Source organism: Ursus arctos, unplaced genomic scaffold, assembly GCF_023065955.2.
Source record: "Ursus arctos isolate Adak ecotype North America unplaced genomic scaffold, UrsArc2.0 scaffold_36, whole genome shotgun sequence".
Lineage (NCBI taxonomy): Eukaryota > Metazoa > Chordata > Mammalia > Carnivora > Ursidae > Ursus > Ursus arctos.
In genome coordinates this window covers 14,693,576-14,706,987 of record NW_026623050.1, presented here as the reverse complement: position 1 = coordinate 14,706,987, position 13,412 = coordinate 14,693,576, and the positions used below count along the sequence as shown (strand labels likewise).

Sequence of the window (13,412 nt, the reverse complement as noted above, 5' to 3'; positions counted from 1 at the left end):
TTATTTGTATCTTTTCTTCCCTAGTCTAGAGAGATTTTGGTCTTTTCAGATATTTGCAGATTTCTTTAATGACGTAGTTTGGATTAAAAAGCCGTTCAAAAGAGATACGCTTTGGTCTTTTACATTCTCTTCATTTAAAAATGAAAATACCTTGAAGAATTCACTATTCTCTGAGCAAAAAGTAGCTCTTTATTTAAAACAGCTGTATTTAGCAATAGGCTGTTGTAAATCTTGATGTTCTTTTTCAATAATCAACAGGAATTGATGGCATAATTGTGAAGGATTGGAAAAAAAAAACCTCTCCTTTCTTTTACCTAATACAGGAGAAATCAACCCAAATCCGTATTCTGGCTTTAACTATAAAATACAGGAAGAGGTAGAGAATATTGTAAATACCAGAAGCAGGAAAGATGATTTTGGCCCGGAGAATTCAGGGATGTCCTTAAGGTCCAACTTAATCTAATTTCTTTTAAGGAGCCAGGATTTAAATGGACTAATATTTTCATTATCTGTTGAATTCTGTAGATTTGATGTTCACTTGCGGTAATGAAAAAACCCTAGAGACATGGGCTTGTGTGAGTGTTTTTCGCTTACCATTTCAGCTATATTATAGGCTCGTAACAGGTTTCTAACTTATGCAGGTGTACAAGAAAGTTCTTATAGCTGTTGGACGGAGACAAGGTTTAGATTCCCTAAACTTATGTATTTTCCCTCTTAGTGAAAAAGTGCACATTTTCCTTCCTCCTTTTAGCTCTGTCACAAAAATAGAAAGGAGCAAGTCTGGTCTAAGAAACAGAAGCTGGAAGAGTTTGTTGATGGAAGGGGTTTGAGGTGATGAGTTGAAAGGGATGAGCTGGGTGTAGCAACCAGGGAGGGAGGGATAAAGAAGGTGGAGCGCAAATTACAGTTTGGACAAGAATCATAATTCAGTCCTTGAAAAGCAAACAAAAACTTGATGTTTGGGGATTTTCAGCATTAAAATTCATATTTGTGTTAGGCTGTAATGCCATATTTCACTTATTCCAAAGTGCTCATTTTCTTTTCAAATTTTAATATCTACAAAGCCAGGCTGCAGTTTAAAATTAATGATGTGTCATAATTTAATTGGCCGCATCTTTTTCTTAGTGGTACAGATGGAATGGTGTCATACAATCAAAGGCACACGTGTAGGTCTGATGAAGTAGAATGTCTTTTGCTTTTGAGCTATTGGCTTACATAAAAGTTTGTCATCATAGTTCTCAACTGTTACCATGAAAGAGCTAAGTTCTTCATGGTAAAGTGTATTTGGATTCCTGGGCCTATGCTGCTTAATTCACTTCCAATTTAATGACATTCTAGAGCCTGAAAGGTGCAGTGAATGAGTTGTGGCCCAGGCTCACATCAAAGTGCATTTCCCTGGCATGCAGAAGAGTGGAGTGAATGGAAGGCAGTATTAGGCTGGGTAATTGATGACGCCTGCCTACTTTTTTGTTGGAATTGTTTGGACCTTTGAAATTCTGGGTAGTCTCCGTGGAGCGTGGATTCCTAAGTATAATTCAAATCATCAGCAGGCTTTTGACTGTCAGTACTTGAAAACCCACCTCCTGCTGCTGCTGCTGCTTCTGCCACAGCAGTAACCATTCTGCAGAGAACGTTTGCTGTTGCTTTTGGAATTGGAACTCTACATGGTACAGCTTCACACTCTTCACTTCTGGTTTTCCTGAGTATTTTTTGCTAGAACCTGATTTTATCAAGCTAAAGAGTGGGACAGTTAACACTGATATTTTTGTCGTGTGCCCCACAGAGTTTACCAGATCTTAAAGGTTTTCGGGTGGCGATCGTGAACTTGGCATTTAGTGGCTCTCTTTTTGTAAAACATGACATTTGGATTTGTGATACTCAAAGGATGAAGCAAATTGTGGAGGATACTACATTTACCATATCCAATAAACCAGATTAGTAAACTTTGAGCATATTCTTAAAATTTCTGTTTTGGCATATTTCTAGGTTATTATTTTATTTTTTGTGTGTTAACAAAAATCTTGCTGTTTTAAGTTATATGTTCCAGACCATGAGAAAGGTCTAGTCACAGATTTATTAGCTTTTTGCATTTTTCTTTTCTTCTTTCTCTCTCTCTTTTTTTAAGACTTTATTTATTTGAGAGAGAGAGCTAGTAAGAGAGCATGGGGTGGGGTGAGCAGGGAGCCCAGAGGACCCAAGGCAGACACTTAACTGGCTGAGCCACCCAGGTGCCCCGCATTTTCCTTTTTTTTTTTTTTTTTAAATTTATTTATTCAACAGAGAGAGAGACAGCCAGCGAGAGAGGGAACACAAGCAGGGGGAGTGGGAGAGGAAGAAGCAGGCTCACAGAAGAGGAGCCTGATGTGGGGCTCGATCCCATAACGCCGGATCACGCCCTGAGCCGAAGGCAGACGCTTAACCGCTGTGCCACCCAGGTGCCCCTGCATTTTCCTTTTCTATGAGTTACTGTCATACAGCTCTTTTCTGTGAATCACAGTTAATTTGTAAGCATAGTCTTTATATTTGGAATACTAACCATTTGTCGTGCATGAGTTACATATATCTTTTCCCTGGCCGCTGTTGTCTTTTTTTGTGTGTGGCATCTCTTGTGTAGTTTGATCTGGGGAGATTTTACGGGAGATTTAGAAACCAAGCGTCTTTGTCTTTCCACAGGAACACCATGTCATTAGATTTTGGCAGTGTGGCACTGCAGACACAAAATGAAGACGAAGAGTATGACAAAGAAGACTATGAAAGGGAGAAAGAGGTAAGGTCCTCAGAGAAAAGACTCTAAACCCAGTCTTAAAGTTTTATTTCCTGATCAAAATGATCATCTTGTGTCATTTTGAAGGAATTTATAATTTTTTTTGTCACCCCCTAAAACCTGATCGGTATTTGAACTTTTGAAAGGTGGTTGAGTGGAATGCTTCCTTTTTTGAGATAAGAGTAAAACACAGTAAATGGTTCGATTCTTTAAGATATTTTCATTTAGGAGGTAGTGGTTGGCTTTGGAGGCAGAGACCTAGTTTCTAGGTGCCTGGAACTTTGCCTTGAACAAGTCCAGCAAGGTTCTTTGCTTCAGGTAGCTTACATCCTTATGGAGGCAGACAATAAGCAAGTAAACAAATGAACAAAATAATTCGAGTGGGTGATAATTTAGCTCTGGTAAGTGCTAAGGAAACAAAGTAGAGTGAAATTAAAGCAACAGGTAGGCGACTGGTGAGGGAGGGCCTTTTGGAGGAGGAAATGCCTGAGCTGGGACTTGACTCATGAAAAGGAACAGCCATGCGGAAGCCCGAGGAAGAATATTCTAGGCAGAGACATGCAACGAGTGTAAAGCACACAAGTTGGGAAGAGACCCTGTATATCTGCAGACCAGCCTGTGCAGGCTGTGGTGTGAGGATTGTGTAACTACGGGGTGAGTGTAGAGACAGTGCGAAAAGGTGGGCTAGGGCCAAATCATTGTATGTCATGGTAAGGTGTTTGTATTTTATTCCAGGAGCAATGGGAAGTCAGTAGGATTTTAAGCAGGGAAGTGATATCTGATCATGTTTTAAAAATCTTACTGTAGGCTGTGTGGTGAATAAAGGAGAAAAGGAGTAAGAAGAGAAGATTATATTTCAGATACATAGATGAGTTAAATGGAATTCCTGGCCGAGAGTAACGTTCAGTAAATGGGGCAATAATAGTAGTAGCAGTTGGTGAAAGTCAATTCATTAGGATTGTTTTTAGTTTGAGTCAGATTTCTTGGTTGCCTAGGATGATAGGCTTCTCTTGTACTGAGACTATGCTTTATATGATCCATTTTCTAATATATAAAACAATCCTTTTTAATTGTTACTGTAGACTATTAGTATCAACATGAAGCAAGGAATAGGGTCAGTTGCCCATGTAGCTGGCTGTAGAGTTTGGGTAGAGCTAGAAAACTGGCAGCTCGGTGGACTTTTGTCCATAGACATTTTGTCTTGTTTGGTTGTGCAGTGTTTTTAAAAGTTCAATCTATATTTAAAGACTGGAAAATTTCATGTAACAAGCCAGAGTTTCTGGCTTGTCTTGAAATGTCCTGAGCCCTGGCCACATGTGCACATGGCAGCAGGCAGGCTGGATCTGAGCAGTGGCTGTCCCTTCCCAGCTGGCCACGGTCCTCTCACACCGACATGGGCTTATTCACGTGGACTTGCCAGCTTCGCTCTTGTCAATTCTCTGCCAGGTCGCTGAGGGCATTGGTGTCTGTGACCCTGACCAGGGTTTCCGGATTTTGACAGGGTCCTTCACAGCAATTGTGGCAAGGATGGGGGTGAGGATTTTCTGTTACTTTGTGAACTCACAGCATGAGGTCTTCATGACCCCGATGGCTTTGGATAGTTTGCTGGAATTTTGCTACTGGGATTCCTGAGGGGATCAGTTTAAGTAATTATAGTAGACTTTAAAGAAGAAGAAAAAATAATTTGACAGGTGACTTTTCATTGGAAAAGATATTAGATGGGTAGGGTATTAGGGGGAACTAATTAGAGATGTATTGTGTGGTGAAAGTTTTAAGGGGGACATTAGTTAAAGAGGGAATTAATTCTAGGTATATAGAATATAGCCCTAGGGATCACTTCTTGATACGTTACAAGCTAGAATAGGGAATTTCCAGAAGGAAAGGAGCTCTTAAGAAGTGAAATACCTAAGAATGAGTGTTTCTAGCAGAGTGGAAGAAGAGAATATATAACCAACTTGACTCTGACATGATGATTATGTTTTGTGTTAATAAAAAGTGTTTTTTGCCTTTTTTTCTTTAATTGCTTCAAGAGAAGACGTGAGATCAGAGGCTAGAGGGTTTCAGATTTTCACCAACAAAATTTCAGGATTATTCATAAAATTCAGCTTATGTATATTTTGTCACTAAATTGGCTAATCAAACCTAAATTTGTTTGCATATCCAGAGGCCATTTCAACCTCTTCAGGCTGTCTGACCCTATCATAGCAGAACATTTCACAGCCTTGGGTGGTAAAGAAAAGAGTGGTCTTTTTCTGCTCCCTGGTTTGTAACTTTGGGATTGACAGCTGGATTATAAGTATTAGTAGCAGGCTAATGCATATTGCTTTCTCTACTTAGTGAAGCACTTGGTATTCATTCACTTATGTAGGAGGAATGTCTGTATCCCTGAGGATGTACCGTAGGGCCAAGCAGGCCATATCTGCTCACGGTCCACCCTGCTAAGGATCTGTGAGATCCCCTCTCTCAAAATGGCAGAGTAATCCTGATTTTGACCTTCTGGTATGAATGTCCAGTTGCTGAGTTTAATTTTGCTGCTTTGGGGTCAGTTGGGATTTTGTCCACACTTGCCCCTAAGTCAGTGAATAAGTCACAGTCAAGTTCCAAGTTCCATGCCGTCCCAATAGCAGCTCTATAATTATGATCTTGCCTTTTCTATTTCTGTTCCCTCCATTGTTTGCATTGAAGAGCGAGGGGAGAAAGTGCATTTAATATTCAGAAAAGGAAATAGTCACTTCATTTAGCAAAGCAATTAAATATTCAGAGGACATTTAGACCAGTGGAATCTCAAATCACGTGATTAGACTCATATTTTGAAAAAAATCTATAAGAGTTTTGCAGAAAAGTCAGGCAATATAATCATTTCTAAATTTCCTCAGTTCTAAATGGTCTAATGGTAAAAGTTCAGCCACTGTGGGCCAAGACAGAGCAGAGAAGTGTATAACCCACAGCCTCACCCAGTGTTTCACCCAAAACCCCATCTTTTACACAGTTAACAGGGCAAATTAGGGTGCAGATGAGTGAGGGTGATGATACCATGGAGATATGCTGTCACATCACTTAGTATTCATGTCACTCCTATTTCTCACGACTTACTGGAGCACACTACTTTCTTGCTGTACCATTTGAGATTTATGGTTATAGTTGTCTTCGCTACACAGTAGACCTCACCCAAAGTATTCTAGGCAAACCTTTTACTTGGAAAGCTGGCCTAGAGAAGAGGAATTCAGAAGTTCTTTTATTAACTCGTTCGTAACATAACAATGTGATTTTTCAAAATACTTTTCACTTAAGTCAGTGTGCTTTGTGATTTCATGTATGTTACAGACTTATAGTTGTTGTTATTGTTGTGGTAGGAGTGGTTACAAGCTCCAAAGTTATTGGTGAACCCACAGCTTAAGGTAGATTGTCATTTGCGGGGTGCCTGGGTAGCGCAGTCGTTAGGCGGCTGCCTTCGGCTCAGGGCGTGATCCCGGCGTTCCGGGATCGAGCCCCACATCGGGCTCCTCCGCTGGGAGCCTGCTTCTTCCTCTCCCACTCCCCCTGCTGTGTTCCCTCTCTCGCTGGCTGTCTCTCTGTCACATAAATAAATAAAATCTTAAAACAAAACAAAAAAAAGGTAGATTGTCATTTGGGATCTCCCAGTTTGCTGGAGTATACATGTACTTTTCTGCAGTGTCCCCAGAAACAGTGCTGTGATTATTGCTTGCTTCTCTGTATGTACGTATGCATTTTGGAGCAGAAGTACTAGTAATCTGTGCTGTCAGGATAGTACTTGCTGATGATGGTTCACTTAGTAATGATCAATTTGAAGCCTGGAAACTGATCTTGAGTAGAGAAGTAGGTGGTTTAAGTAGCAGATGGCAGAGAGAAGCTCACACCTGGCCGTGCTGATTTGTGTCCATTTGGTTTTTATATCGGTGCTTCTCTAATAGAATAGTAAAACTCATTAGAACTTGAAATCCTGTATTTTAAAGAGGTAGGGTTTCCATTGCATAGCCTTTCTTCTACTTTTTAATTGCCTTGTTTGATGTAATTATAGAAAGATTTTGACATTTTGTCCCCACTAGAGGGAGTTATGAAGCTAGTATTTGTTTACATTTTATATTATTTGACTTATTTAGTGGCATTTTCTTGTCATCATTGGAGAAAAAGAAAGAAATGGTTAAGTATTCATATGGTTGAGGTTTTTCTTTAGCCATTTCTTATACTTTATCGGGATTGTACCTTTGAATGTTTCTCATAACATACAGGTGTTTTTCAGGGACTGTCACGATGGGAACAAAAACATTGCTCTGGCAGGCTGTAGCTTGATTGTACACAACAGGTAGAAGTGTCTTCCAATGACTAACGAAATGTCATGTAGAAGAAAATTGGAGTGAGAATGGAGAGATTCAGGTTCTGCTGCTGGCTCTGGGGCTGTAACTCTCGCTTTCCTGGGCATGTCCCTCACCTTCTCTGGGCCTTGGTTTGCTCCCTTTTAGAAGGAGAGATTTGCCTTGGAGGAGCTCCACTGTTCTTCCAGGCCTAAAGTTCTGTGTCATTTGTCGGGCAGCTGATATTTGTCTAACAAATGCTGCCATATTTCTTTTTTAGATATGTGGCAATCTAGACACAATCTTCCCCACTAACCTAAAATTCAGTTTAATGGATTTTTAAAAAAATTCTGCATATAATGTAATTCATAAGCTAAAGCTCTGGCTGCCAAGTTATTTGGCTCTTTATCGTTCCCATACTGAGCCTTTTCAAGGAGGTTTTTAACTTGGCTCTTAGGTTAAAATGAAGATTGTGTTTGGTGTATATCCATGAAAGCATTATTTAATAATTTATATTTTAAAATATCAGAATCTTTTCAGTATAATTATGAGGTAACCTGTTCAAAAGCCATATGAACGCTGGCTCCTCCATTTGCTACTTTTCTCTGGGGAGAAGATATACGGTTTGTAATCTGAGAACTCTTGCTTTCATGAATATTGAAGATCATAGACTCCGAAGACAATCTGTTTAGTTAATTTAAGTTGATAACCTTAACAAAAGATTTACATGTTCTTTGTTTTACATTCCCCATAAACATAGGGTTTTGGGTGTTTTGCATGGGCTACTGCAAGGTGTTTCGCTGTTGAAGTTCTTTGAGTAAAATGCCCTCAGTTTTTTCTTTTTAGGGAAGAAACCTGTGAAGTAGTAAAGGTAGAGGAGTTTATGGAATGGTTTAGAATGCATTTCAGTAGAAGCCTTAGCAGTGGCAAATGATCTTTTTCCTAGGGAAGGTATCTGTTTAATTATTAAACTCAGTTGACTCACAATAACATCCCACTGAAAAGATTGCATTTGTGACCAAAAAGCAGTTCGATGAATTTGAAAGTAATGAGTGGAATTAAATATTGTCATTTATAAAGATTGTTCTCTTTACCTTTGAATCTATTTCGTAGCTAGGTGGATCTTTAACAAGGAAAATTTATAGTTTATAAAATTCTCTACTTGGTAACATGCTCAGTTGATCTGATAATTCTGTGTTTTATGGCACAAGGTTCAATGACTGAAAGCAAAATCTATTTGACAGTGTATATGAGAAGGGTACACTTTGATCCTAGGAGTGGAAGCTTTGGGGGTGGGATTTTTTTACTGAATGGCCTTATTAGGAGGACTCACCTCATTTAGCTTCTCTCTGTCCTGAGAGTTATGGGAGCCACGGAATATGGCCCAACTATGCCAAAGAACTTCATGGAGAAATTTTTTGAAGGTGCATTAAATGCTTTCAAAATGTTAGCATATATGTAAAATATTTTATAAGAAACTAAATACCATAGGGATGATTTTGCCAGTTGATAAGTTCATCTGTAGATCCAGAAGCATTTTGATGAACTTAGTTTATGCTCAAACTAATTTTCCTCTGTGGGTGCCAATTTTGTTAATTTTGTGGTGTCACAGAGAAAACTAGAAGAACTGCTTATTTTATAGCTTTTTCTAGGTGAGAGGAAAAAATGTATTGTTCAGATGTCCCTGTCAAGGTTTCCCTTAATTATAAGGCTATGTACGTGAACCTCACTGAAGGTTTAGAAGAGAATATTCTTTCTGTACACGAGTCCTTACTTGATGTAAGTATAAGAGATTTATTTTGTTATTTTCCTCTGTGTAATATGTGGCGGTAGTCTTTTTCCTTAAAGGAGTGATGCATAATTATAGACAAAGCGGGTTGGACTATTTTTAAAAGACCTCATGTATGTTTTTTACTTAGTGAAAGTCCAATCACTTTGCTACCTTTCACTTGAGACACACGTGTAGTATCCTAGTATGTCAATGTGTTCTGTTTAGCTTTTAGTGATTCTTTTGTGTTTCTTATTCTTTATATCTTTGGGTCAACTCTGATATGGCTAATTCTCAGAATGGTTTTTCAATTACCCAGCATGAGCAGGTGGCCAATAAATCAAGGTCTTGGTTATCAATATTAATATCAAATAAATTTCGAGGTGAAGCTAACTTTTCATTGAAATAGAATATTTTTCTCTTGTTTCATTTTTAAAGAACAATGGATTGAGAAAACTAAAAAAAAAATACAGTGAATATTAGAACTATATGTGGGATGAAGGAAGTATCCCCCTTTCCTCTTCATATACCCCATTTGCATTCCCAAATTTGACATCTCCAAAACCCAGTTAACAATTGGAGCATTCCTTTGAGAACTTTCTTATAATATATATATATTTTAAAGTGGGCTCCATGCCCACTGTGGAGCCCAACTCACGGCTTGAATGCATGACCCTGAGATCAAGACCTGAGCTCAGATCGGGAGTTGGGCCTTTAACTGACTGAGCCACCCATGTGCCCCCATAATATTTTCACTTAACTTTTCACATATATATTTTCTTTCAGAAGGTTTTTGATTATAAATGTAATACTCAGATATATTTTATAGCTACATTTCATTTCTCCTAAAATGGGTAAAAACAACTTGCCATAGACTAAGCCATAGATCAAGGAGCATCTCGTTTTCTTCCCCAAGGTTTTACAGAGTATTTAATATCTTTAAAATTCACTCATTGTGGGATGCCTGGGTGGCTCAGTTTGTTAAGCGTCTGCCTTTGGCTCAGGTCATGATCCCAGGATCGAGTTCTGCATTGGGGCTCCTTGCTTAGCAGGGAGCCTTTCTCTCCCTCTGCCTGCTGCTCCCCCTGCTTGTGCTCTCTCTCTCTCTGACAAATAAATAAATACAATCTTTAAAAAAAATAAAATAAAATTCACTCATTGCATAATTTTATGGGATTCATTTATGTACTGTGGAGGACTCAGTCAACTTGTTAATTGGTGCCTAATTTTAAAGAGAAGTCATAAGCAGCCCTCATCTGTTTAATAATATAATATTTGAATCTTCTGATTGCTATAAATTTTAAGAACATATATTGGGAATTGAAGAAAGACATTTACAGATATTGAAATTCAACAAACTAGACAATTCATTCATCTCTTAATCACTGTTTATCTTGAAACAATAAATGAATTTATCTAGTTTTTATAGGCAGAATGCTAAAGATCTGATTTATCTAGAAAAAAACTGGAGAGTGAAGTCAAATGCTTTTATATCAGGTTTGGAGTTACGCTTTTAAGAGTGTGCTCTGTAGTAAACAATCTTAAAGCTCCCTTTTTACCCAGCAGTGTTACCAGAGCCGAGTATCATGTATCTTTTCATGGTTGGAATTAGATGGTAGTCTGTTAATTAGTCACTCTCCAAGGGGTTTCTATCACATTATTAAAGCTTTTAAGAGCTTCTGGGCCACCTGCTGCTGCTGCTGGTACTACTGTTCTCACCACCTGGGCGCAGTAGAGCTGGCTGCTGGGATTCCCAGGGGGATGTCTGATTGTCAAGTCCCCAAGGACGGATTACTTGTAGAACAGGATTCTGAGACTCAAGTCTGCCCCATGATAACAAAATATGGTGATTGTACCATTATCATGACTTGCTGTGTTTCCATAAAGAAGGTTTAAAATTCTATTGTAATGTTAAGTGTATTTAAATCTAAGACATTTGTAGAAAAAAAAGGCTTCTAGTCTAAATCCTGATATTATGCATTCCCCTGAACATAATTTGTGTGGAATTTCAAACATTTATTAAATGGAGAAATTAGGAACGTCTTTGACTTCTCAAGTCAAAATCATTCGTTGCAAGGCAACTTTGGTTTGGCATCTCGTGTTTCAGTAAGTGTGATAGTGATGCTACTTTCCTGTCTCAGTTGCAGCAGTTGCTCACGGATCTGCCGCACGATATGCTGGATGATGACCTGTCCTCCCCTGAGCTCCACTATTCCGACTGCAGTGAGGATGGCACAGAGGGCGAGTAAGGCTCTGAAATCACTTACCCTCATATGTTGCAATTCTATAATGCTTTTTCTTTTGATTCTCTGTAGGCAATAATGGACACGGTTGTAAAATTATGGACTAATTCTTAGAATTTTCGGTTAAGGTTAGAGGGAAGACATGTTAAAATCTTGGGGTTCTTTGTGATACCTGTTTCCAAATAAGTGATGGGCTCTAAATCTAAAGTATTGATTTTTCTCAAGACTACATCGCTCTGAGCAATTGGAGATGACCTGGCGTGAGCATCAAGTGCTGCCTAAATCTCAAAGTGTAAATGTAAGTATCTAGTGGGTAATGACTTTGGCGAGGGTGGGAGTAGATCTTAGTGCCGTTGTTTTACTCTTGTTATCTACTAGGACTATAATGAGATTCGGGATGTATATATTGGAGAGAAAAGTAGCAACGGCTGGGAAGACAATCCAAGTAAGAATGACGACCAGCATCTTGGCTACCGTCCCAAAGAAGGTGGAGGTGAAGGTGGAAGTGGCTATAGTCCTCCAAGTAATTATGAACAGACAGATTTATATCACCTTCCTGAAAACTTTAGGCCGTATATCAATGGTCAGAAGCAGGAATTTAATAGTCAGCCAACCCATGTAATTAAATTATCAGATCCTCAAAGGAATCGTTTCCAGGTATCGTAAGAACTTGACTTTCAGGAATTTGTGTGTGTGTGTGTGTGTGTGTGTGTGTGCGCGCGCGTGTGCGTGCACATTTGCTTGTATGTGTATTCGTGTATTTAAAAAATGTATATAAGTGCAATGGTAAGCTTTAAGTACAGAAATCCCTGAGAGTGCTTTTATTCAGGCTCGTGCTGAATTAGTCATGCTGTTTTCTGTTTACAATCTAATGAAATTGTGATCTTAGAATTTTAAAATAGAGGCTTTACAGAAACAGTTAGATGGTAAAAGTTAAGTTTGCCAAAGAATAACCGTCCTCGTTTACTGCTGCTTCTGGCTTCTACCATTTCACCATGCTTCAGGGAGAAGCTATGTTCAGGTATCTTGATATAGTTTTAAAGTGGTAAATCGATGTAGATGACACCATTTAGTTACCTTGATTTTCTAGCTCATCACCTTATAACAAATTTTAGGTTGAATACTTCAAAGCTGTTACCTGTTTTGAGATGATACAGCAGTAGACAGGATGAATGTTAAGGAAAGAAACAGGGTGGTTTTTTTTTTTTTCTTTTCCCCCTGAGAGAGTTTATTAATGAGCTAAGACCTCAGGATATAGGTGGCTGCTTCTTAGACTTTGACATTGATTTTGCCAGTAGCTTTTTTTGCCAATAGCCATTCTGTGTCACCCAATGACAGGACGACTTTTTGATCCTTTTAAGGTGGTCATTTTCTATCTCTATGGAATATTAATTATTCCACAAATGTTATTGAATATTATATATAAGGCATTGTGCCACATGTTCTTGTTATTGAATATGTACATTTTTATGTTCCCAAGATGTTGGCATCACCCAAATCATTCTTAAATATTTATAAACAATATTATTGGAATTCTTGAGTGTTATTTATGGAATTTGCCCCATTATATGCTCAAAAGTACAGTTAAGATTATATATATCTTACATATATATATCTACAATTAAGATATATACATCTAATTAATATATATAAATTATATATTATAAACTTAATTAACAGTGTTAAATGACTGTAAATGGTATTTTTAAACAAAGATGTATGTATAAAGTTTGTAATTGTGCCACAATTAAATTTCCTAACAATATTGAGGTGTCTAATTCAGATTATTTTCAAAGAAAAGTCCAAATCCTGATGGTCAGTTTCATTTATCATCTTCTGATAGCAGTTTGTTACATCACAGGGTCCCAGTTGTCAAGCTTTGGAACCATATAAAGTGACATATAAACCTTATCAGTCTTCTGCCCAGAATAATGACTCACCAGGCCAGGAGATAGCAGGAAGTGACACATTTGAAAGCCTGCAACAACAATTTTTAGGAGCTAATGAAAGTATGTATCAAGCTTATATTTATTTCTTAATAACAGAATTGGAGAGTTTTGAACACTGGGCATACTCAAAAATTGTTATTTTTTTTCTTAAAGTATGATAATGGAATTGTGGTTGGTTTTTTTTTTTTAAAGTTCCGTTATTATTAGAGATCCTGAAGTATTTATGAATAAACTGATATGAAGTCTTGGATTTACTTTAAATAATATGTTGTTGGGGGTAATGTTAGGTGGAGATATAGATAAAGCAAGACTGGCCATGAGTTTGTAGTTATTGAATCTGGGTGATGGGTTCATGGGGTTCATTGCCCTCTTCTC

At 38.1% G+C, this 13,412-nt stretch overlaps 1 protein-coding gene across 4 annotated transcripts in view; it reads left to right on the top strand.

Moving 5' to 3' along the window:
* Positions 1–13,412, top strand: part of CEP152 (centrosomal protein 152) — a 92,552-nt gene that overhangs the window by 3,016 nt on the left and 76,124 nt on the right. For 2 of the 4 annotated variants that reach the window (XM_048219030.2, XM_057306221.1), the window contains exons 2-6: positions 2,674–2,767; positions 10,987–11,090; positions 11,314–11,386; positions 11,467–11,745; positions 12,950–13,097. In XM_048219030.2, the coding sequence (XP_048074987.1) occupies positions 2,681–2,767; positions 10,987–11,090; positions 11,314–11,386; positions 11,467–11,745; positions 12,950–13,097 (691 nt within the window). In that variant the 5' untranslated portion in view covers positions 2,674–2,680. Of the gene's footprint in view, positions 1–2,280; positions 2,436–2,673; positions 2,768–10,986; positions 11,091–11,313; positions 11,387–11,466; positions 11,746–12,949; positions 13,098–13,412 lie in introns of those variants that run through there. The other 2 variants (XM_057306220.1, XM_057306218.1) reach the window with 2 other exon arrangements.